Source organism: Sceloporus undulatus, chromosome 3 (assembly GCF_019175285.1).
Source record: "Sceloporus undulatus isolate JIND9_A2432 ecotype Alabama chromosome 3, SceUnd_v1.1, whole genome shotgun sequence".
NCBI lineage: Eukaryota > Metazoa > Chordata > Lepidosauria > Squamata > Phrynosomatidae > Sceloporus > Sceloporus undulatus.
In genome coordinates this window covers 223,223,705-223,250,281 of record NC_056524.1, presented here as the reverse complement: position 1 = coordinate 223,250,281, position 26,577 = coordinate 223,223,705, and the positions used below count along the sequence as shown (strand labels likewise).

At 41.1% G+C, this 26,577-nt stretch overlaps 2 protein-coding genes across 4 annotated transcripts in view; one reads left to right on the top strand and one right to left on the bottom strand.

Moving 5' to 3' along the window:
* Window positions 1-24,569, bottom strand: part of THAP4 (THAP domain containing 4) — a 29,766-nt gene extending 5,197 nt beyond the window's left edge. Inside the window, exons 1-5 of one of the 3 annotated variants that reach the window (XM_042456490.1) lie at window positions 24,106-24,561; window positions 16,060-17,210; window positions 6,750-6,909; window positions 4,072-4,181; window positions 3,783-3,886 (exon numbers count right to left, since the gene is read on the bottom strand). In XM_042456490.1, coding sequence (XP_042312424.1) covers window positions 3,783-3,886; window positions 4,072-4,181; window positions 6,750-6,909; window positions 16,060-17,210; window positions 24,106-24,188 — 1,608 coding nt within the window. In that variant the 5' untranslated portion in view covers window positions 24,189-24,561. Of the gene's footprint in view, window positions 1-3,782; window positions 3,887-4,071; window positions 4,182-6,749; window positions 6,910-13,164; window positions 14,285-16,059; window positions 17,211-24,105 lie in introns of those variants that run through there. The other 2 variants (XM_042456491.1, XM_042456492.1) reach the window with 2 other exon arrangements.
* Window positions 24,570-25,216: 647 nt separating this feature from the next.
* Window positions 25,217-26,577, top strand: part of ATG4B (autophagy related 4B cysteine peptidase) — a 36,400-nt gene continuing 35,039 nt past the window's right edge. Inside the window, exon 1 of the mRNA XM_042459458.1 lies at window positions 25,217-25,432. Within this exon, the coding sequence (XP_042315392.1) occupies window positions 25,423-25,432 (10 nt within the window). The 5' untranslated portion in view covers window positions 25,217-25,422. The remainder of the gene's footprint in view (window positions 25,433-26,577) is intronic.

The following is a 26,577-nucleotide window of genomic DNA, read 5'->3' as shown; positions in this document are numbered from 1 at the left end:
TAGATCATGATTAAGAAATGAAGAAAAAAGCCAGTCCACAGCCCAGCAACAAACCAAACACATACATAATGTCTACCAGAGTCAAGCTCCCCTTTTCCCACTGGACAACTCTTGATGTCTCATGGTGCCTGGTTTCATTATAGCCTTTTCAAAAACAGTAACAGTGTTGAGCAATTGTTAGATGGGTGCACAGATTAGCAAACAATGTCATCAATTCTCATAGACTTGACAGCTTCTAGAATCCCCAGAGATTGAAAACAGTGACCAGCACTTTCCTTAGTATTTGCCTTGCATTCAATTTCACTCATTTGAAGAGTCCACTTTTTAAAATAATTCTCATATTTCTACCTAGCACTCATCATAAGACTTCTAAAGCCAGCCAGCCATCTTCAGATTATCCAGAGATTTTTTTTAAAAAAAGCATATGACTCTTCTCCTCTTCCACAAAATTATATTCTGCCATTTGATCATGAAATAGAAGTGACCCCATGTTTTTAGTGAATATGCTACAAGAGCTCAAACCCTGGCAGATTTGGAAGGCTATGACTATCACCCAAGAACAACCCTTGGACAAACTAAGTATAGAAACTCTTCTAGAACATGGCCACATAGCTCGAAAACCCCACAAAAAACTATGGATGCCAGCAATGAAAGCCTGAGACTCCACAAAAGTATAGAGAGGCTTGTCATCAGAAGGATGGCCACTGGTGATAGTCATTGCAATTATGCATAGAACACTTCTAATCTGCATTGGTGAGAGATTACCTGCATTGAGGAAATCACGGATTTTCACTTTGTTCAAGGTATATTTTAGGCTCATAATGCAAGTTTTTACCAACTGGTAGCACTAGCAAAGATTTAAAGTATTATTCCTCAACCAGGAAGTCATTCCTCCTCTTACAGAGCTTAGGAGAATAAACATATTCTTTGATAAGAAGATAGACAAAGCACTCAAAGGAGAAAGGCACAGTCTACAGAATTTAAGCAGACTCTGTTTTCCACATATTTCTTGCCACTTTGGGATATGTGTCCTTTTGAAATAAATACTTGGATGGAAAACAGAAGACCAGCAGAGCCCCAACAACAACAAAATCCTTCTAGGGCACATACATAAGAGAGAAATGTGTGTGAGGGCTACTACCATCATCCTCGCTGATGGTGAACTTAATTAGTGAGTGTCTTCAGGAACAAAGCCAAAACTGCTTTAATAGCAATAGGCTTCCTGTAATCATATCACTTTACCCAAATGTTAAATGTAGATAATATCCTCTCAACTTCTGTGTTAGAACTGAACAGAAGAAAATCTATAGATAGAACACACAAGGTTGTGAGTTTGATACCAGCCAAGGGCTTATGGTCAACCCAGCCTTGCATTCTTGCAAGGTTGCTAAAACGAGTACCCAGCTTGTTGGGGGCAATTAACTTACAGTTGTAAACCGCTTAGAGACTGCTTAGGTGGTATGAAGCGGTATATAAATGAAGCTGCTATTGCTATATCTGTAGTTTCAGAATTGTGATTTTGATTAGGTTTTATGTAAGAAACAAATACTATATAAGTATTATTCATAGACAGGAAATTTGACATAATATATTTGAGGAAGTAGATTGAAGTCTATGAAACCTCATGCTGCCAATTTCTTTCTATCAGTTAATAATAATAATAATAATAATAAATTTTATTTATATAACGCTTTTCCAAAAAGATCAAAGCGGTTTACATAGAGTTTAAAACCAATTACAAAAACATCATAAAACAGATAAAACCAAGAGCACTAAATACAATATACAATCTAAAAACAATCATTCAATCAATCAATCAATCAATCGGGTGAGGTAGAGAGTCAATGGGATCAGAGTACTACAAGATCTCTCTAAGTACTGATTCTACAGACTAACATAGCTATGTGATTAATACAGTCCACCCTTGCCATATGTTCCCTTGCCGTACATGGCTTTGATCTTACACAGACACCAAGTGACAAAATGGTGTGTGTGTCGCAGATGTGTGTGTGCCACGGTCAGGAGCGCACTCCCATTGAAATGAATGGCACTCCAGCATACACAAAATTTGCCTTACATGGGATGATCCCCCCTCCCCCCAGAACGGTATGGCAAAGGTGGACTTTATACTGAAAACTTTTTTCTGTTTCTGAAATCCAAATCACACTAACCATAGTGGCATTGTGCAGGGAAATGTTAAGAACATGTTTATCCTATATAATTGAAGTATAATAATATTTGTTCCATAAATAAGGTCTTGCTGTCTCATGGCTCTCCTAATAGGTTTATAAAAAGAAAGACAGCAGCAGGTTATAGTATTAGAAAGAGAAGCACAACTGCCAATTTGATTGAAGTTACTAAAAGTGGAAATACATTCTACAACAGGGATGCTTTGATCTGGATTTCCTGCATGGCAGGGGGTTGGACTGGATGGCCCTAGTGGTCTCTTCCAACTCTACGATTCTATGATTCTATGATTCTAACAGCAATGGGAATGTAGACATATACAACTCCATACGATAATTTTAGATCAGTTTATCAGGGACAGTCACAGAACCAACTCTGTATCTTATTAATATGGCCAAGTGCATACCAAATAAAGGATTCTTATACTCTCCAAACATTTTTGAGCTACCACCTCGTTTCCTGTTCGGCAACAACACTAGTGACCCTCTCAAGCCTATTTCATGATATTAGGCCTACTGTTTGTGCAGCAGCCAGTTAGCCAGTGCTGTCTACCTCAGTTGCACCCACTTCACCTCTGCCTCTCATGTGTGAATACTGTAGCGGCAGCAGCCCAGCCCTGCTGCTGCCTCTTGGCTGCACTGGCCTTACATCAAAAGGAAGACCAGCTAGCTGGCCACTTGGTTGCTGCTCCCAGGATGACTGGGTGCAAAGGAAGCAGTGACTGAGCAGCTGGTTAAGCAGGAACTGCAAGGCTGACAAAGGTGACAAGGGTGAGTGGCTTCTCAGTCACTGCTCAATTAGCTGTTCAGTCACTGCTCCGTTTTCACCCTAGCAAAGGCTTGTGGGGGTGAAAGGCTCTTTGGTTACTGCTCCCAAGATGACTAGGTGCAAAGGGAGAAGCTTCTTCACAGCAAGGAAGGACTCTCAAACCGAGAGAGACGAAGTACTTTTTAAAAGAATTTACCCCAGATACTCCTTCCCCTCCCTTCCCAGAGATGTGCCTTCCTCACACAGATACTGTTTCTTCTGCTACAAATTTGTTTTGTGTGGCAGACAAGAAGAAAGAAGCAACTTAAGTTCAGGATGCCATAGTCAGATGAGGGGAAGATGAATAAGATGCAAAGACAACCCCTTGAATATATTTAAGATTAAACTGAAAAAAACCTAATACGTTTTAAGATAGTTGACTGTGATCATTAAGTACACAAATGAAAAGACCTCTTATTGGCTCCTACACTCTATCATCTGGCTTCTGAAACAAAGAACTGTATGCTTGCATTTATATTTAGTGTACAGAACCATATAATTTCTTATAATAATATTTATATGTAGTTAATAATAATCAATAGTTATATGTGGAATTGTGGACAGAAATACAAGCACTCTTAAGGAATATTGAAGAAGGTTGAAAGGATGCCTCTCCTCTGCCTTCCTTAAATCACATCTTTAAGTAAATTGCATCACTTTGTTAGAGAATCTTCTATAATAATTTATTGGTGAAAAGAGAGATCTATGTATGTTACTCTTCTGACAGGCAATAGGATACTGAGTAATCATAGTTACCAACCAAAGAGACTACACTCAAGCATACTCACTTGCTCTGCATAGGGTTTCTTGGCAAACGAGATCCTTGCTACTGAGTGGGAAGCTAAAGAAAGCTCCTGCCCATTTACTTCTCCTTCCTCCACCTCCACTATACCTGGTTCAAAAAGACAAGTTATCAGTAATAGTGAAGTTTACAAAATTGTAACAGCAAACAAAACCTAACACAAAACTATTGGTTTATACCAAATAGGGAGGGAAAGCAGCTAAATACTTTAACTCCTTTCAGTGAAATCAGATTTAAAACAGAATTTAAAAGCCCTCATATAATTAAAGTAGTACCTGTGTTCTGAGCACTGACAAAGGCCACCTTATTAGTGTCAGGTTTGATACGGATAAATCCACATTCTCTGTGCATCGGCTTCCTGGTGTCTGGATGGAAGGCGCTGAATCTGTTGCAATATGAGGATGCCAACATTACCATGTTTCTATCAACAAATTATTCACAGAAACTAGAAGTCACCCAGCTGTATTTTTAGCCTCCTTTGCATGAAAGAAATACGGGTTGTATATCCATAAATGTTCTCTCAAGTCCAATTTAAAAAGCACAGTTCTCTATCCAATTTTTGGAAGCCCTATTTAAGAACACTATTTACAGGAAGGCTATGGCATAAAATTATTGGTTCACAGGGTCCTGAAAACAGAACCTTGGAAATATTTTCCATCTTTGGTGTTTTGAATAATTCTATTAACTATGCCCTTACATGTTGAGACAAAGAATTACAGAGCAGTATTAGACAACAGAGAGTAATGAAACAGTGTTTGGATACAAAATTTCCCACACTTTTTGCTATTACCTCCCTATAACTTCTCTCACATATATAGTATTATTGAATATATTGCTACAGTAAATATCCTATTCCAAGCTATACAAAGCAAAAAGGTTGTTTATTTCTGACCTAGAAAATCTCTAAGGAGCTAAGGGAATAATACTTACAAACCCACTTTCCCCCTCAATCTAATCTGCTTGTTGTTGTGTGCCTTTAAGGTTTTTAAAAATGATTTATGGAAATCCTAACACAACCCTATCATGTTTTTCCCCCCAAGATTTGTTCAGAGGGAGGTTGCCATGGCCTTCCTCTGAGGCTGAGAGGGTGTAACTTGTTCAAGGTCATCCAGTGGCTTTTGATGGCTGAGCAGGGACAGCTGTAACCCAACCTAAATCACTATACTGTACAATCTAATCTATAGGAGTCCATAATGGCTAAATTAGTGAAAATCTCTCTCTCAAGTGGGCAATTCAACAGAAAGATTTCTACATGCTTATTATTATTACATATAGAATAGTCATGTTGCAAACTGTTTTCCATATTCAATTGAACTTAGCATATATACTCAATTATAAGTCGACTTCATGTATAAGTTGTGGGCAGAATTGGGGGCCAAAATTATGGATTTTAAATCGAGGGTAAAACTTAGGGGCATGTAACGAAGGATCTAAAGAATTAAGCAAGGGAAAACAATGCCAAAGAACTTACAAAATTTCAGCAGGCATAACTGTTTGGGCACACACTAAAGGTTGAATGGATGAGAGAATAGAGAGGGGTCAGTGCTTCCAGAACAGATATTACTCTTGCCTTTTACCAGGGGATGTTTCCTTTTTTTAAAAAAAATAAGAGTTAAAGTACAGAACTTACATTGACCTGTGGATAAGTCAACTCAGGTTTTTTTGGTCAATTTTTTGACTAAAATTTCTAGACTTATACATGAGTATATACAGTACTACATTTTAAAGGCTACAACTTAGTGTTTATAACACACAAGTATGAAAGAGAAACAAACAGCTTTGTGAAAATAATTGCCTGTACATTCAAAATCCTCAGGGAGATGTTTATGAACTTATACAATACTGTAATCTAAACATGTTTCCAACCCTTTCTGCAATTTTTAAACATTATAATCCACTGCATAAATTTTTTTTAAAAATGTTTTTCTAAAACCAAAACAGAAAGCAGTATTATATTCACAATTTCCCTTTTCTGTTTATACATAAAAGCCTTTTCTTCAAGATCAGAAGAGATGGAAAACATCTGATATGTCCAAAATTCTTTGATAGGCTTAGAAGAAAATAAATTACATGAGATCAAATATCACGTTGCTTGGTTTTGACCAAAACTTGTTTGAAAGACTAGTAAGGTTGACCAAAAGGTTAACAAAAGAATGTTGGCCAGAAGTCTTTTATCACAATACCCTCCACGAATGCTGCTATACCCAGCATGCACACTCTTCCGTTTTAGTGTTCTCAAATTCATCCTACAACCACTGTTGCTTTTTCATATTGGCTTATGATTAATTTGCATTTAAAAACATTTGTTATAAGCACTAATATCCAGGAATTCCATTCTGGTTAGCAAATGGGTTAATGTGGAAAGTATCACTTGCTGCTAGTTTGCTTGACAGAAAGCCTCACCCCCTCCCACCATTTTAAGAGTCTGCCTCTTAGCAAGGTAGTACAGTGGCGCCTCCGCATACGCGGTCTTTTTATAGGCGGCTTTGAGCATAGGCATGCTCAGTCTGGGAGCATTTGATAGGGAATAGGGAGCTAAGGATGGGTGGATAGGCAAGTAAAATGATTAAGAACTTTAAAAATATGTCTTTGCTCATTCACTTATTTGAACTGTTTGGGAACCTAAGTCTGCATAGTCTGCAACACAATTATGGGGAGCATCTGAAGCTTTTCTTCCCTCCCAGTCATATCTGAAGCTGCTAAATACTTGAATGTAACTGTGTTGCTAATAAAAACAATTATGGAGATTGTTCCTGACTTTGTTTGCTATTTTGGTCTATAGCACTGACCGTATTTCGGTTACATTTGCATTAATGCCTGTCTTTGTACCTCACAGAAAACTAGATATTCAATGAAGCAATTTAAAATAAACCATTCAGACAGTCTCATAATGACAAACATGGATTATTCTAAGGAACACCCTCTCAATGCTCCAGAATAAAAAAAAACTCACGAGAAATTCAGCATGGGCTGCCCCACGTGAGAGATGTGCACTTCTTCAAGGTACTGAAAGGGCTTCATTGTTGGGAAGGTACCATCTCCTGGAGGGTCTGACAGCCAGGTGCCCAGCATCCAGGAAAGAGGCTCAATCACTGGGTTCAGCTCTGGAGTTTCTATGGAAAGAAAGAGACTGAAAATATCAAACTGAACCAGGCTTCCTGATAACCAAAATTAGTTTTACTACATTTTGCCTGGCCATTAGGTCAAACCACATGGGAATCGGTGGCCATAGTTGTCACTGTTTTGGATAATAGGATTCATTTTATCTATTTTTATCTTATTTTACATAGCTACTATCTCTTCCTCCCAATTTTAAACTTATGTCTGAGCTTATACAAGCTTTGGGATGAGATGCATCAAAAATTTAAAAATGATAAATCACAAAGAAAAAAAGGGCAAGTGAAAGCCAGCCTGATGTAATGGTTTGAGTGTTGGCCTAAGACTCTGAAGAGTGGGGTTCAAATCCCTACTGAACAATGGAAACCCACTGAATAATCTTTGGCAAATCACACACTCTCAGCCACAGAGAAAGGCAAACCCCTCTGCACAAATCTTGCCAGGAACAACTGTGATAGGTTCGCCTTAGGGTCATAGAATTATGGAGTCCAATGCCCTGCCATGCAAGAAATAAGTCGGAAAATAGGTGTGAAGACACACAACAACATGAGAAAATAATTCTGGCCAGGCAGTTGCATATTGAGTCTTTGACTTCTGCTAATTATAATATGCTACAGAGTATATAACTGGAGCAGTGACACAGGAGAATGGGATATCTCTACCTTTCCCACTAATCTCTACTGAAAAACAAAACATCAGAAGTCATTTGTCTGAACTCTTGAAAATGGGGGAGGGCAGGACGTACAGGCTTTTCCTAAATAAGGTTTATGAGGTTTTTAAGTCACGTACAGTGGGCCCTTCATATTGACAGGTTTCTGATCTGTGATTTTAGCCATTTATGGATTGCCACACCCCGCATTATTCAATGGCTGTGATGTGTACACACGTTTATAAAAGAGGACACTGATTTGTGTGAAACAGTATATGTTGACTTATACATACAGTTGCAAACGCAGGCATTTTCTGTCATATAAAACTGTATTATAAACCATTTCATCTGAGTGAACACTCAAGTTGCCAAGCTGGCTGTGTAAGTACTTATTTTGAGTAAGTCTTTAAATAAGACTTGGATTCGATAACCCTTCAAACAAAGCATCTGAGGAAGTAAATTCAAGTCTACAAAAGCTGAAGCTATGAACTTATTTCAGTTAGTCTCAACGATACAACAAGATCCCTTTGCCATCAAAGAAAGAAATATGACCGTCTACCGGCAGGTCTTCAAATAGAAGACTTCCCTCTGTAACTGAAGACATGTATCTGCCGTATGTCAAACCCACCCAGTGCTGCTGCTCTGATCAGATCTGTAACCCTATCCCTATTCCCTTGCCTTTAAATAGAGATCCACCAAACAGTTTGAGGGACTATCTCCATGGGCCAAAAAGCCCATGTTTCCTGGGCCTCAAAACCCTAAACTAGGATGGGTTCTGACAGACCAGGCACAGATCCAGATGATGTGTTCCAATCCAGGGTAAACAGTCCCCAACTGGCCCTTCAGTCTGCTGTGGAGTTTCCTGGAAACTCCGTGGCAAATCCTAGCTCTTTAAATGGCCCCCTCACACTCCTTAATTTTCTGAGCTGTTGATCCTATTGGGAAGCTCCCTGTTGCCACATCTGACATGGATACAGGATGCCTCACCACATGGGTGCAGCCAGGCACCTCATTTCTGTGTCAGATACTGTGACATGGGGATTCCAAGTAGGCACGACAGCCCAGAAAGGTAAGGAGTGCTCCCTAGTCTTGGGTCTCTGGGGTGGCACAGGGACAGGGCTATAAATATGAGACTGTCCCCACACCAGCCTGGGGACTGATTCAGATGAGCCCCTGAGCCTGAACAATACAGGTTGAGCCTTGGTTTTCCTGGCCTGTCTGCTCAGGGCCTCAGACGTAGCTTGGTCCTTGGTCATAATGAATTTGACTGGCACGGCAGTTAAATATTTGAGCTCATTATCAGAAGTAGTGGAACATAAGTAATCACCATATACAGGACACAAAAATCACTAAGAGCTGGAACAGACTGGCAAGTTAAGCCACGTTCTGGTTGGCTTGGGAGAACAACGTTTACACACTGCCACTTGGAAGCCCACTGGCTGTTTACACATTTACATGCCGCATGCTGCTAGAGCATCATGAATCTGGGTTCCAACTGCGGCACAGGTGCAAAGCTGGCTTTTTGCCACCCGAAAAAGGCTCTTTTGCCACTCCTTTTTCAGGCGGCTTCATGGAAGATTGGGGCTATGGCATGCAACTGTCATGGCCTCAATCTGCCTTTGGAAGGGGCAGCTTCAAGCCGCCCCTTCCGCAGGTCTATTTCAGCCCAATGTTTCCATGGACCATCCATACACTTTGTTTGCAAGAGATCTCAGGTCCTCACTTTGCCTATTACCTTGCATAGGAGTTGTGACTCTTTAGCAAACTCAGAAGCACATACATGGAATGTGCTATTCTTCCACACTGTGCAAGATCTGGTTTCATTCAGATGAGATTAATAAAAACAATAAAAAGTTCAGAAAGCATGCAACATGACAAAGAATTGGTTTTGTTTTATTTAGAGATATACAGAAAAGGCTTGATAACAATCTTGAAATATGAAAAATGTTGCTAGAGACAGAAAGAGCCATTGTCTCCCTTTTCTGCATACCAGAGGCTAGATTCTTAAATTGTTAGTAGATAGATTTAGGTTAGATAAAATGTAACTTATGATTAATTACCTGTTCAGAATATATACTTCTTTAATAAAATACACAGAATTTTGAGAAACTGCTTAAGAATGATGAAACAGAAGTACAGTACTGAGTAATCTGCGTATGTTATTATGCTCCTGCAAAAATAAAAACCAGTTAGTCTTAAAGGTGCTGCCATATTTTCTTTCCCCTTCTTGTCTCCCCACTTCTTTCCCCTTTTCTTGCTGCAAGAGACTAACATGGCTATTTCTTTGAAACCTTCTAAGAGCTGTGTAACAGGTCTGCCATGTAGCTGGCTGGCTGGCCTGTTAGCCCGGAGGTGTTAATTCTGATTATTACCCAAAACTTCCCTTGAGGCAGGAAAATTTTCTAAAAATTCTTCTGTTACACAGGTAACTACAATAAAAATGGTGTGCCAAGAAACCATGATCTCTGTTCATATGCCAGTTTACATTTATATACTATGATGTTTTATTTATTTGCTGTTTCTATGTGCTAATGCTATTATATTTGTTTATAAAAGGCTTGCTTGCATAAGCTTTTACATTTTTTAAAAAAAAGAATTATTTCTGAATTGGATTTCAGAGAACAACTAAAACAATATTTCAAAAGTAACCTGGATCATAAATGAGCTATTCTGAAAATGCTCCATCATCAGGGAAGATTAAATAACTGTTTTTTAAAATCATTTAAAAGCATCAAAACCTATTGATGTTTATGGCAAAGTGCCATTTTTATGCACTAAGTAAAACTTTCCACTGAGGTTTGAGCAATCTCTCCTTATAACAGTTTCTAATCTTATGGCATCTTAAATTCTAACAGCCTGATTATATTATACCTCTTTGTGGATTGAAGTTCAGTTTTTAGAAAGGCTCCAAAGTAAAACAGCAAGCCTTGCAAACAGAGAGGTAGAAGCTTTGTTTTTTACTACCACCTAGTGGTTAAACTCATACTGCAGCAATTCATCATGCAGGTATAAAAGTCCTTCCTGGAAATTCAGGGGGGGGGGGAATCTGTGAGGGTGGCCCAGCCATACTAACTATCTTATAAGGATGGTGGCACATTTCCACATAAAAAATTAAGTGTGTGTGTTAAATTTTCCCTGCACATGTTAGTCCTAATCCAGATTGGAGCCATACACAAACGTATCCTTTTGCAAACAAGGTAAATCATAAGTGTTGAGTACTGTCAGGAGCCAACAGACATAAGTAAAGAAACTAAAAGAATTTATTGTAGCTGGAACCATGCACACCTTTAAAGAGAGAGAGAGAGAGAGAGAGAAGTGGAGAAAAAAAGAACGAACAAAACCCAGTGATGACTCGATACACAGCACTTCTCGTCTTGAAGAACAGGTAATTCAGATTTTCTAGCCTCTGCAAATTGAGTCCAAATCTCATCACCCATGTACAAGAAGAGAAACAGCAGATCCATGAAATTCTAAGAATAAGCCTGAGAAGCAAACACTAACATTGGACAAACCCTGAAAGAATCCAGTGTATAACTCAATGACACCAAATATTGACATATAGAATGGGAAATGACAGCTAGATAAATGAAATGGCATGATGTGGGTGGACTAGGAGAGAAAAGTCACACAAAAATAAAAATGAGAGACAGAACCCTTGCCTGGATTAGCAATTTCATACTGAGCAGTTATTTTGAAATATTCCCAGGAATGGAAGTAAGAGCTGCCCACAAACTGCTTTATCACACTAGGAGGCAAACAGGATTTAAATGAGTTAAACTAGAGAAAACCAGGAAATGCCTGATATTTATCACACAATATTTCCTGGTGTTCTCTAGTTTAACTCTCGTTTAAATCCTGTTTGTCCCCTAGTGTGATAAAGCAGATACATCAACAGAAAAATCAAAGATTTTAATAGAGCTAGGCAAAGAGGTGTTGACTGTACTGAATGTTTATGCAAGAACAAACTAGAACTCAGTGGTGGCTGCTAGAACTTCCATACGTTTTACAGTGATGGAATACTGAAAAAGCTGAGACGTTTCAGATGTTGTTGGAATATAACATCCTCCATTCCTGACCACTAGCCACACCTGTTAAGGCAAATGGGAAGTGGAGTCCAATTGTGTCTGGAGGGTCACAGGTTCCCTGCCCTTCATTATTTCATCTGAATACATTCACAAAGTTTCCATTATCACATAATTCTTTGCAACTGGGTTACGATAAACTCTACCACACTGCAAGCAATTTGAAAAGAAAAACTAGATTACAAAAACTTGGAATTGCTTTTATCTGACTACTTGCATATAATGAAATGTTTTCTTGGCAAGATTTTTCTGTGGGGGTTTGCCTTTGCCTTCCTCTGAGGCTGAGTGTGACGTATGCAAGGTTTCTATGGTCAAGTGGATATTCGAACCCTGGCCTCCAGAGTCACTGTCCAGTGCTCAAACAACTATGCCACAATGGCTCTCGTAAATTAATAATCTCCTCTTTTCACACAGAGAGAGGGGAAGTGGAGGGTGTTTTAAGTTGCATCTTCTTGTTAATTCTCAGTCTCTTTTAAAGTACATACCAAGTGCCACTTTGTGTAACTCCAATGCTTCCACACTGCATTGTAAATACAGCTCAAGTACTACCTTTTTATTGGTTTTTAATGAAATACTTTTGAACCTGTTAATTCTGTTCTGATGTGCAAACATGGTCATGGATAATATCACTTTACTAATGCCCTTGACTTCTCCCAGTGTTTTCCAATGCCTTGATTCATCTTGATTGTATGCTTTTGGAAAAAGGAAGACCTACAGAAGAGCACACATTGCTATGGTTAAATATTAATACTTTTATAGATACAAATAATTTGAGTCATCAACTTCACACACCTATATCAATGACTTATCTGCAAACATTGTGCTTAGTACTATGTACTGAAAAAGGGCAGAGCTACCGAAGATCTTAAGGAAAATGTTCCAAAAATTCTGAAAACTTTATACTCTGAATAACCTAAAGGGCTGCTCAAATGCACTGAACCTGCAAATGGACAGCAATGCTAGTTAACCAAGTTCCTCTCACCACAAACAGAAGCTTAACAATTGTACAAACAGTATATGGGATCTTCCTGTTCACATTAAGTTTTCTACTTAAGCAATGCTGATAAATAGAAGGTGCTTAGTGCTACCTTATACAATCAACTATTTCATCTTTCTCTCTTCAGTGTTTTCCTAGATGAAAGAAGAAACTTTGGAGAGCATGAGAAGACAATAACATATGATACTGCCCACCCCCCATTAAAATTCCACAAATGGTGAAAGGTTGTTGCATAATAAAAGCCAAATCTGTATCAACCACTGGTGAAGTCTGTTAAGGAGAGAGTACACAATTCTGGATAAAATCTTAGGTGCAAACTAGACACTAATGAAAGCTGTCAAATGCACATGCAAGTGCACATACAACATGTGTTAAAAAAGCACTTCTTTAATAGAAGATTGAGAAATAGCACCCTGCAGAATCATTCAAAAAGTACAAAAGAGAAGCTCAAATGAAACCCAACTTTCTTCTTTCAAAGTTTCTTAGCACTGTCATTAAAATGTTAAAGTGTTTAAGACTGTACCTGCATTGCTTTCATTGCTGGCCATATCTTGCACAACTACTTTCAGCTTGTCCGCTCTTGAATCCCTATTTTTTGGTCTCCAGGAAATGCTGTGAACCAGCCTAGCAAGGTTAAACAGGAGACAGAGACTCTGCCCAGAGGTTACCCCAGTGTTTTCTGGGACTTGTAGTTTAGTTTAAGCAAGTTGCACAGAAATGACATACAACTGTGGGACAAGCTGTGACCTAATTCTTTTTTTGGCTCCTGTTGGCTCTCACAGGGCAAGGATAAGCTACGTATTTGCAAGCATATCAAAAGACATGCCTTCCATTTCACTTTCTAGTACTGTACTATAAAACCTGAAATCCAAAGCAGAGGCAAGGGAGGAAGAATGTAAAGTCAAACTTGTTAATTTGAAGCCACCCAGAAGGTGGATTCCCTAGCACTGAGCCCAGGCAGTTAAAGCGGTCTTACACTGGATAATTTCTGCAGTGTGTTTTGGACCATAGTTTCATAGCAAAAGCACAATTTCTAGCCTTTGCTCCTTTCTTTAGCAGCTATGAAGGCAGGGGAGCTTCTTATCAATAACATTGCTAATAGATAAATTGCAATCAGTAAACCATACTGATACATCTATTCAATCCTATTTTTATTTGAAAGAAGAAAAAGCATAAATTTACTTTTAACCACTAGATTCCCAGCCTATTTGTCACTGTCTTTCATGTGGTTGTAATCAGATGCATTCAATTTTATGTTAAAGATGTGTCCATTTTTTTCTACAAAATGAAACAAAGAAACTCACAACAGGAAATTAACAATACAATGCAGTCAAACATTACATATTAAAATTAAAATATGCCTTGCAAAAAAGCTACAAGTAAAACAAACAAACAAACAAACAATGAAATAGTAGAAAACCCAAGCATCACATGCAGAAAAACAAGAGAGTCTAGGTAAATGTAGCCCAAAGGTCTCCCTGAAAAGTCACTTTTAGCAGGTCTCTCAAACTGATGTAACTTTGTTATCACAACCAAAAAGCCTATTTTCTAGTACACACTCGCTTAGAGTCAGCAAGAGCAAAGCAAGGCAGTGTGCATGCACAGGTCCATAAAATCAGACAACATTTATCCCATAGAAGGATAGCATGGTGTTGTGGACTAGAACTTTGGGACACCAGAGTTCAAATGTCTGCTTGGTCACAGAAACCTTTGGCAAGTTACATCGTCTCAGCCTCACAAGAAAGCAACAGCAACCCCCTCTGAATACATCTTGCTGAGAAAAGCCCATTATGGGTTCACTTTAAGGTCTTCAGATGTTGACAATGACTTGAAGAAACACAGCAACAACAGCAAATGGACACACAATATAAGATTGGGCAAAGTGAAATACCTTACATATACGTCTTATAATATCCAACACATTTTTTTCTCTTTCAAGCTTATAAGCAATCACTACGATGTGTCATGGTGTAGATGAAGAAATATGTGCTCTATTCTTCTGTTTAGCACACAAAGCATAGCTAAAGCTCTGCTATATTATACAATCAACCAAAACTATTGTTTTGTTATAGTGGCCTAAACCACTGTGACATCTGTTCTCCCCCCCATTACACTGGCACTTTTAAGCTAGTTTTTGTTGTGGTTTTTAATATTTCCAATTTTTTTTATTGTGTTTTTAAATCGTGTTTTAAATTTGGTGTAGTTTTGTGTGTTTTTATGATGTGGATACTGTTGTAAATTGTACATTGTTTTGTGCTCTTGTTGTAACCCGCTTTGATCTCTTTTGGAAAAGCGGGCTATAAATAAACAGTATTATTATTATTATTAAAAGTTTATAACACATTGGCGCCTTGCATTTTGTATATGTAGTCTAAATATCTTCCACATGACCCAACCTGCTATTAAATGCATCATGGCACACTGTAATTCACCTCTAAGAGAGATGTGGTAGGCAATCATATACATAAACGAGAGGATATGACAGACAAGCTTAATTTCTAAGCATTTAAAGACAAGATGGAGAGACTTAGCATATTTATAGATTGTCTGCAGCAGGCATGAGGAACTGTAATGGTCTTGGGTGCCAGACTGATGTGGCAACAGGCTGCTGCCACATACATGGGCTTTAAGACCATTCCCTTCTCTGGCAGCTCAAGTAATCCTTTCCTACTCTGACAACTACTTCTGTTTCTCCATGCAGAAAGAGGTATTGATTTCCATGCTTTTCTTTACATGGAGAATGCCCTTTTACCTCCAGTCACTGAGTGAATGTTACATCTTTCTCACATTCCTCATTGAGAACACCAAAGGGGCCCCTCTTGCTGTTCCTTCTCAAATTGAGTAGCATGCAGAGTATGAAATTATCTCTCCTCACTTCAGGCTTGGAATTCTATGAAGGGGCATTCCTGGATCTTCAGTGGGCCAGAGGTTCCCTTTCCCTCAAATAAACAAAACTTCAAAATCTGTGATTCTAAGTAGAGCAAGACCGTCTCTAATTTCACAGTAAGTAGAGAGATCTTGTAGCACCTTTGAGACTAACTGAAAGAAAGAAGTTGGCAGCATGAGCTTTCATAGACTTCAGTCTACTTCCTTCTTTCAGTTAGTCTCAAAGGTGCCACAAGATCTCTCTACACACTGATTCTACAGACTAACATGACTATATCTTTGAATTCTTATTCCACAGTTTTAGAGTGAAGCATGGGATGTGTGGGGGTAGCCAAGGAGGTATATTTCACTAACCATGAATATGAGTCTATAAAAATATTTTTTATATTTTCCAAAACTTGGGCTATACCCGTCAAAGGTAATACAACCAGACTACCTTGAAAAGGTGCTTGAATACATTAAAATATTTTTCTAGACAATTTCATACGTTAACATCAGTTTGCTTCAGTTTGAGAGTGCAGTAGATACTGACCACAGTCCTGGGACAGTAAGTTGCTCAGGAACGGAAAACTGATCCTCTTCAGTTCATCTAGTTTTTCCTTCAATTTTCGCACCTGGCTGTCAGAGCGGCTGATCTTTTGCCTCAGCTGCTTCAGTTCGCCATTCTTCTTCTCTACCTGCTCTCTCAAACAGCACACTTGACTTTTGCTTTGCCTAGAGGAGAAACAGTATGAATGGAGGGAGTCAATGAGCTTGCAGGCTCCTGAGGCAGACATAATGACCTCATTGATTGACATGGGGTTGGCATCAGTCTCTCCCTTTTCACCAACAACAGCTTCTGTTGCTGGTTTCGGAGTCAGATCTGCAGGGGATGCAGAAATGCTTTGGGAAGGTTTCTGGGGTATAGCCGTAAGAGAGGAAGTAGAAGCGGCTTCAGCTAAATTAGTGTCCTGCTCCACAGTGTTGCTATTATAGCGTGGTTCCACACTTCTCCTCAACCGTTTTCTTTCTACTTGCTCCTTTGGCAAAGACGACCTCTCTCTGGTATGCTTGGAGAAAAAGCTGTAAGAGTGCAGGGAGCCAATAAATTTGCAAGCACCAGAAACTGAAGGTGTGAAGTCATCCTCCGACATCCCACTCTTGTCCATTTTGAAACTCCCTGGGCTGATAACTGTTTCAGAACACTCATCTACAGAATGCTTTTCTGGTTTATTTTGGGTTACTTTTGTGACTAAATTATCCGCCAACATCCTTCTAAGGGAACCTTCAAGTTGGACCTGGAAGTTGTCTCCCTGCTCAGACATTGACCCGATTTCAGCTTGAAGAGTGACTTGTTCCATTTTAATCCTGTCTGCTAACAAGTCTTGGTCAGATGATACGGTTCCCTCAACTAAGTCACTGCTTCCTTCCTTTGCTTGACTGCCATCTCCTTGTAGAGTATGGCTTGCTATCTTTCTTCTCCTCTTGACATAATCCCTGCTATCTCCCCTTTTTTCTGAAAGCTGGAAAATGGTTGGCACAGCTGTGGGTTTCAACAGTCGATGTTGGTCTTCCAGCTGTTTTGAAAAGCTGTCTTTAGTGAAGTGCTCACTGCAGAGAAAGGAATATTTGGTGGGAGTCCAGTTGTCTCTCTGAACTGCTTTCAACCATTGGATAAGTCGCTTTGAATCCTTTAATGGAAACCTTGAAAACAGAGTAAAAGAAAAAGAGTTACTGTGTATACATTTTTTCTTGGAAATATAATAGCATGGAGTTTAAGAAAACAGACTTTTCTTGAAGACACTCTTATGTACTATTTCTCATACTACAGAAATATATAGCATCTTCCAGACTTACTATGTCTTCCAAAATCAAAACTCCTCAAGAACATTGGACTATTTTGACTGAGTTATCTATCTTTCTGATCACAATTAATGACAACTGATGTACTTACTTGCAAACAAGATTTATAACTCAACCTGTGGTTTTAAGCAAGAAACTTCAGACATCTGATGGGCTTTACTTATGAAGAAATGAGCTTTACAGTAAAGGAATCAACACCAAGAAAACTGTGGAGCCTTACAGACGGGCCTAAGCGGCGCCGTCATTGCGCCAGGAATACGCGCGAGGGGCGGCGCTTCCGGATGCACCTTCCCCTCACGCGTATTCCGTACAGCAATATGGCGGCGCCCTATACAGACGGGTGTGGCCATCTTGACGTAATGGACGCACAGCGTCCGATGTCTAAACCCGGAAGAGTCGTCGTGAGTGTGCGCTTTGGCACTTGCGGCGGCTCTTCCGGGTTGCCGGAAGGAGTGTGATTTCTGCACTCCTTTTTTGCAGCGCAGAGGAGTCGCGCGGTCTGGCTGCTGCGGCTCCTCCGCGCTGCAACCGGCAGCGGACCAAGACCGCCCCTTTTGTGCGGTCTGTAATGGGCCTGTGGCACTGGTAATCTATCCCTGAATTTTAGATGGCAAAAGTCACCATCCAGGCAGATTTTAAGGCACAGGGGATCAGCAATTAACCAAATTGCAGCTCATTTTGATAAATCAGAAATACTTGCCTGTTCAAACAGAGAGCTGTAATTCAGAACTAGATATCCATATCTGTCTCCTAGCACAAACTATGACACTCATTATTCAGATGTTATTTAAAAAAAAATTTATATCATGTACTATACCAAAAGATTATTTATTTTATGTATCTCAGCAGCTTTATTTTGGGCCCAAACATAATGGATTTATTATACTCTGTTGTAATGCAGTGTGAACAGCAATCGAAACACCTCCAGAATTTTCCTTTTAGGTACCTGAACTGTTCATTCATGTGTCTATGTGAACATGAGGGAGAGTGTGATGAAGATTATAAGGGTATGCAAGACACCGGGATCAGGGGGAGACTGGGGAAGACTGACACTGTTGACTGTTCTTAGAAAGTTTGTAATTATTTACCTGATAAATGAGAAAGCTCTGCATCTGTCTCCACTATAGTCACTGTCACTGATGAAAGTCACATTTTCTATTAATACGTTCTGTGCAAAAGACTGCCACAAAGTGCAAACAGAGAAGAATCAGAAAACATAACAAACTTTCTAAAATTCCTGTACTATCATAAAGATAATTTCAGATAGCACTATCACATTTCAAGATTAATAATTCAATATATCTGACACTGTCAATCCAGACAAGAGACTAAGCCAATGTCCTGTGCTGATTAGTAGGAGTCCAGATGAAGGCTGGGCACTAGCAAGTCTAATGAAGTGCCACAAACAAATAAGTCTGCCTACAGTACAAAATGCTTGTGCAAACTGGCAGCATTCTCTTCTTCGTTCATTTCCTGCTTAGCAGTATTTCATTTAAAACTGAAGCTTATGTCAGGATCCAGAATCAATAGATGTTACAAAATATTTCATTGTCTTTACATAGATTTCATACCAAATTATCATCTGTGAATTATAGTCCAATCCTATGCATGTTTACACTGTGTACAGTGGGGCTTAGTTCCCAGTAAGAATGTATACCAAGGCACATTGACTCTAATATTGGAGGAGGAAACATATAGCCATCTTGTCTCCCTTTAATTGCCCTATCTACTATTAAATTGCCTAACCCCTTTTTAAAGAAGTGCAGGTTGGTAGCCACCAATACATTTTATGGTAGTGAATTCTAGAGTTTAACCATGCACTGTGATAAAGAGGTGACAAATTAGTTATGACCACTACTCCTTTGGAAATGCAGAACAGGTATAAAATAAAGCAGACAAGCAGCTCTAAACCATGATTTCCCTATATATATATATATATATATATATTTAGAAGATCAAACTTTTATCTGGATTTCAAATTATATGGTTGGTATGATGCAATGTCTGAATTAAGTGTTTTATGATATAAACAACTGTTTTAAGGCATCATCTGTCCCACTTGAGGAAGCAACATAATGCAGTGTTTTGGTTATTAGTTTAGTAAGCTGTGATTTTTAAATATGATAAACTTGTTAAAATAAGTTTGTTTTTTTAAGAGCAATATAAGGCAGATACAGAGTGGTCTCACAGAGAATAATATGACCAGTCTAATCCCCAAAAATCAGATTATTCAAAGTAAATGTGCTGTTACAGCTACAGGTTTCTTTAAAAATCTAGAACATGCTAACAGGCAGTTTTACAACTGATCTCATACTGCCAGAAAAATAAAGAAAATAAACCCCCCTGGGAGGACAGGTTTCTCAAACACAATTGCTCATAAGGGTTAAATAGGATGATTACCCATGATAATGTTATCTACAGGGAGAATACAACTTCTGAGTTAGACATGCTTAGAACAAACATGGCATGGACACCATCATCTCTGTGCCTTACCTGGAAGTTTTCAAAAGCATCTACTTTATCACTATTCTATGAACCAGACTGGTGGGACTAGGGCTGTATCCATACTGCAGAAATAATCTAGTCTGACACCACATTAACTGCCAAGGTTCAAAGCCATGGAATCCTGGGATTTGTACTTTTGTGAGCTATTTAGCCAGAGAGCTCTGGTGCCACAACAAACTACAAATCCCTGGATTCCATAGAGAGCCGTGGAAGTTAAAGTGGTGTCAAATTGGATTGTTTCTACTGTGCGGATGCAGCCTAAGTGGGCCTTGCTGTTTCATTCAGCAATAAAATTTCTTTTTTCGTGAAGGTTACATGCAACATGTATTTCCCTCAATTACAGAACACTCTGCGTATTCCCACCACTTAGCAATCTCTAGCACTTCCTACATGAACCATTTAGCACTTCCTACCTGAACAGGTGTGCAGAATTCTTAACTTCAGAGGAGAGATTTATCATTAAGACTGCCCCTCCCCTTAACGATGATCATCAAAATAGAACTTTTCTTCTACCTGTTTTGGGAGTTCCCTAAAGCAGAATTAATCCACTGCAGGGATGCCTCCTCTCTCTTGCCACGATCTGGTTCTCCAGCTACACCCTCATCATAGTTCACCTAACAGGAAAAGCAACATCCAGGAGGTTTCTCCCTAGGAAAAGCAAAGGCTCTAACAAGCTATCCATTGGCAGGCTTGCTACACACCTGAATGCAAATTGTTTTTTCTTCTAGGAGTATATCCCCCATTTCCTAAACCTGGATGGGCAGACAGACAGGCAGTCTTTTTTATTATTACACTGGGCTCTTGGTATCTGCTGGGGTTTGGTTCCAGGACCCCCTGTGGACACCAAAATCCATGGATGCTCAAGTCCCATTAAATAAGACATAGTAAAATGGCATCCCTTATAGAAAATGGCAAAATGAAGGTTTGCTTTTTGGAATTTATAAATGTTAAAAATATTTTCAGATCGTGGATACAGAGGGCTGACTGTATTAATAGCCAGACAGTTTATTATAACAGAACCCTTCTTTGAAGATTTCATAGAATTCTTCAAACTACTAATGTCTCTTGATCATGAGCTTCCATCAAACCAGGTCAATCAGACACAAACCAGCAAGTTAAGCGCAGTAACTTAAAGCACGTGGAGCACATTTTATAGCGCTTGCATGGTGATTTCCCATGAGATTAATTCCCTCTCTCAAAGTCTTGTAGTTTCTCAAGGGTTTGTCAGACAGCAGGCAGTCTTGACGCCAACAGGAACACTGCATGCTTACAGACCTGCATTCGCTCCACCTGAAAGCAAAGCTTACTTTTGAGGCAGGACTTCGCCCCAGAACCTGCATCGACTGGCAAAAAAGAGAGTCACCACAGTGAAATACAAACAGGCACAGAGACTGTAAAAATAATCTGGTTTGACACCACTTCAAATGCCATGGCTCAATGCGATGGACTTCTGGGAACTGTAGTTCATTTTGGCACCAGAGCTTTAAGGCTAAATGTCTCACAGGTCTAGAAATGGCCTTAATTGTTAGGAGAAAGGGGCTTCTTGGTGTTAATTCTGGAAGGACAGGAAGGAGACACTATTGATGTAGTTTTTGTAGAAACCTGCATTTAGCATTATTGTAATTAGCATGCTTGTTTATGTGCCACTTTTCTCTCATCATAGGATCCAGGGCGGTTTACAAAAGCTAAAACCATAAGGTAAAAACCTGATAACAGAAAGTTAAAACTAAATTATGCAATCATCACATCAAAACACTACTAAATTTTGAAAAAAATAGTAAATGGTTTTTAAAAACATAACACTAAAGTTAAAGGGAGAGCCAGAGTGGAGTAGTGGTTTGAGCATTGGACTAAGACCTTGGAGATCAGGGTTCGAATCCCGGCTCGGCCAGGGAAACCCACTGAGTGGCCTTGGGCAAGTCACACTCTCTCAGCATCAGGAGATGGCTATGGCAAACCCTCGCTGAAGAAATGTGCCAAGAAAACCCCAAGATAGTGGTTGCCTTAGGGTCACCATAAATCGGAATAGACTTGAAGGCCAACAACAACAACAACAACAAAAGTTAACAGTACAGCGCACACACACAAACACACCACAAAAGTATCTCTGCAACTAATTAGTCATTAGAAACCTGTCTGAAAGCCTGGCAAAAGGAGAGCAGAGGCTGCATGAGCTCTGCAGAAATAATCTACATTGACACTGCTTTAACTGCCATGGCTCAATACTATGGGGTTTGGGGAAAGGTAATTTGTGGTGGCACCAGAGCTCTCTGACAGAGAAGGCTAAATGTCCCACAAAACTACAATCCCCAGAATTCCATAACATTGAGCCATGGCAGTTAAAGTGGTGTCAAACCAGATTATTTCTGCAGTGCGGATGCAGTCTTGGTTCACAGAATAGCAAGAAGGTAGATGCTTTTGCAAACTTCCAAGTAGGGCACAGAGATAATGAAGTCCATGCCATGTTTGTTCTTAGCATTTCTAACTCAGGATCTATATTCCCCCCCTAAAGATAACGTTATCATGGGTACTCATTCCTTACGGCAATTGTTTTTGAGGAACATGTCCTCTCACAGAGATTTATTTTCTTTGTTATTTTTCTGGCACTATGGTATTGAGATAGATGGTTAAAATTGAGATAGTTACTATGCTCAGAACATTATAGTACTGAAATGTATTGAGGGCAAGGGTTGCCAAGATGATGGACAGTGGGTCATGTCAAATCCTTGGCTCTGGAAAGCAAGGGCCCTGAAGTGGTTCCTGCTTTAAGCTATTATCCAAAACAAAAGGATGTAATGCAGAGACAGTTTGGAGACAGTAAAGAGAAACATATAGATAACAGTTTGATTGATGGGTACCACGAGGGGCAGAGACATACGTAATGGATGTAAAAGGGGTGTATATGTTTATCTTATTACATCAATGAAATGTGATTTGTAGTTTTCTTTGTTCAAAGTACCATAAAGGGCTGATTCCTTTGAGGATCTGGGCTCCAGAGGTTTTTCCTTCTGGGGACGCTGCAGCTAGATAAATCTATGTTTTCCTTTTCAAACACGGCTCCTGGGTCTCTCTGGAGAAAGGGAATCTGCCACATTATCAGTTGTAAAACCGCCTGTCAGCGATTCCCAAACTCTGCTCTTCCAGGCGCTTTGGACTTCAGCTCCCAGAAGCCCTGGACAGTTTGGCCAACAGTCAGGGACTCTGGGAGCTGAAGTCCAAAACATCTGGAGGACCAACGCCTGGGAGCCACTGTTCCAGGTTATGATGATTAATCGGATTTGTGGGTATGACAGGCTGTTCATTTCCATTCACTCTGCGTCTTGAGAAACTACAAGACTTGGAGAGAGGGATTCATCTCAGGGGAAGCCACTACAAAAACTATACATCGGCATGCTTTACATTGCTGCGTTTTGCTTGATGGCTTGTGTCTGGTTGGCCTGGTTTGACGGAAGCGCTTGATCCAGAAGAGGCAGCGCTTGGTTGTTGGGGAGGATTGTTAATCCTAGGAAGCCTTTGAAGGAGGGCCCTGTTATATTACCATGTCACTGCGTTTAATGGGACTCCAGAGTCTTAGTGCAATAGATGTAAATTCCTGCTTCTTAGCCACTGCTCCAAACGGAGGAGGACCTTCTGGAATCCCTTCTGGGCACAAGGCTGACATGAGTATTACTATTACTATTATATTATTTGTATTCCCAGAAGTGGGACTCAGAGCGGCTAATGGAGGACCTGTCCTGGAAAAAGGAGGACCTCTCGTCATCCAGAGTTTTAAAACACTTCTATAAATACGAATTCCTGCTCAAAATGGAGGACCTTTGGGAATTCCTCCAGGACAGAAGGCTGACATGGAGGACCTGTCCTGGAAAAGGAGGACCCTGGTCACCCTGAGATGAAAGCACTCCCCCTATAAATGTCAATCCATGCTTCTTAGCCCGGCTCAAAATGGAGGACCTTTGGGAATTCTTCTTGGGGAGAGATTTGACATTTAGGGCAGGTCCTGGAAAAGGAGCTGAAAGCACTCCTCCTATAAATGTCAGCCCCTGCTTCTTAGCCAGGCTCAGAATGGAGGGCATCGTGGGATTCCTCCTGGAGAGAAGGCTGAGATATGGAGGGTCCCCCTTTTGTTTCCTCCGGAGTGGAGCAAGAGGGCCAGACACGCGTGTCGTCGGGAGGAAGGTGAGGAAGGGTGTTCCCGTGTCGCCCGGAGAGGAAGGGGCCGGGGCTGGGTTACCTGTGGAAGGAGACGGCCGCTGGGCCCCGGGAAGCCTTGCCCTGGCGGTTGGAGCAGTTCAGCGCCGCGCAGCAGATCACCATCTCCGGAGAGAGAGAGCCCTTCCTTGCTTCCTTCCTTCTTCCCTCCGCGCTCCAGCCGTACAACAAGATGGCGGACCCAGCCCCCCTCCCTCCCACAGCTGCCGCTTTCGTTCTTTCTCTGAACGCCTAGCCCCGCCCCCGAAGCGTCACTTCCGTACGGAAAGAACGGCCATTCCGTCACGCGACGGGTATTACGTCATCCACGACACCCCCCCTCCCTTTGTTGAATTCCTTATCGGAATAACACAGGTGTCTTTATTCCGGAGCCGGGAATCGAACCCGGGACTCCAGAGTCATAGTCCAGCGCTCAAACCACTACGCCACGCTGGTGTCAATACGTCACCCTCGTTGTGTCACCCTCATTCTCGCTCTCTTATTGCCGCTTGACTGAGCGTTCTGGCTGCTTCCTGTTGCATTCTGGGACTTGCAGTTTAGGGAGGGGCGTTTAGAAATTCTCAGTCAGAGAGGTCTTAGGCCTCACTGAACTACAAAGACCAGGATGCAACAGGAGGCAGCCAGAGCAGTAAATGTGGAACAGCAGCACTATAAGAGTGCTGTAGATAGATTACACCATAAGAGTGTGACGTAATCTCTAGAGAGAGGTAGAGACAGCTGACCTATATGATAATTAGACTGACGCACTGAGGCCGCGGGAGCCGGCGTGGCGTACTGGTCTGAGCGGTGGACTGTGGTTTTGGGGACCAGGCTCGGCCATGTAAAACCCATTGAGTGACTTTGGCCAAGTCACACTCTCTCAGCCTCTCAGGGGATGACTAGGACAAACTCCATCTGAAGAAACTTGCCTACAAACAAACAACCATAAACAACAACATTGAGACCCCCATGTTGGGGGGAAAGGGGGACGACGTACAGTACTTTAATGATCCGTACAGCAACATGGCGGCCCCCTGGTCTATACACCTGTAATACTGTACTCTCTGGCCTTTGTACGGCTGCGCAGAGCCTTAACGAGCCTGGTTTGAGGGCCGCTGTCTCCGTACAGCAAAATGGCGGCCCCCAGCAAGGGAGAGGAGGAAGCGCCGCGGTGCAGAAGAGCTTGCTGACCTTTCCTACGGCCTATCAGCGTCTCCGAGGAGGGGGTCAAGCGCCTCGTGATTGGTGGAGAACTGGGCTGTCGGGAGCAGTGGGTTAGAGTGCGCCGTGGGAGTCCGTGGCTGAGAGGGACCGAGAGGGAAGAGCCGTGGCCGCCCCTGAAGTCGGAGTCAGGGGCAGGATGGACGCGGGTGAGGCGGGGGATTGATCGGTTGGGGGCCAGAGGCCAAGGAGGCTTGAGGCTGAGGCTTAGTTAGGGAGGAAAAAAGAAGAGACGCTTCCTATATGACTCTGGAGACCTGGCTTCGAATCAGGGAACAGGTCACACTCTCTCAGCCTCAGGGGATGCCTCTGAAGAAACTTGCCAATGCCTGAGTACAACTGGAAGGCATACAGCTACATAGAACCAAGGGCTGACTTAAGAGAGCCAGCTTGGTGTGGTGGTTTCTGGGTTGGTACTAGGAACTGAGTTCAAATCCCCATGACCTTTAGGCAAGTCACACTCTCTCAGCTTCTGAACAAAGGAAAGTCCATGAGTGACTTTAAGGCTGCAGCCACATTGGAGAAATAACCCGGTTTGCCACTGCTTCAACTCTTTTCTGGCTCAAGGCTATGGAATTCTGGGAGTTGGAGTTTGTTGTGGGGCCCCACAACAAACTCCAACTCCCAGAATTCCATAGCCTTGAGCCAGAAAAGAGTTAAACCACAAAAATAATGGTTGCAGAGGAAATACATCAGTTCAACCTAGTAGTAAAATTTGTCCAGAGGGGGGTTTGCCATGACCGCCTTGTGGGGCTGAGAGAGTGTGACTTGCCCAAAAGTCACCCAAGTGGGTTGTCCCAACGCTGAAACCACCGCACCACTCTGGCTCTCTTAACTCAGCCCTTGTTGTATGTCGCTGTGTGCCTTCGAGACATTTCCGACTTATGCCTTGGCAACTTTCTTCAGAGAAGGCTGGGCAACAATCACGAATTCTGGGAATGGAAGCCCAAAATGTCTGGAGGACCAAGGTTTGCGAACCACTGACCCAGATGATGAGGAAATGAAATACACTCATCCCTCCATATTTGCAGCTTTGATATTTGCAAATTTGATCATTTACAGATTTGATTTATATATTCTCTCTAGGAATCTCTAGGTCCTCCAGTGCAGCTCTATGGTCCACTTTAACTAAAAGTTGCACTGAAAGACCTAGAGATTCCTAGAGAGAATACTCTGCTAGGCATTTGTAGCTCCTCCAGCACAACTCTATGGTCAGTGTCTGTCAGATGCCAGACAATAGTATTCCCCATCGCCACTTACGGATGTGAGAGCTGGATGGTGAAGAAAGCGCATA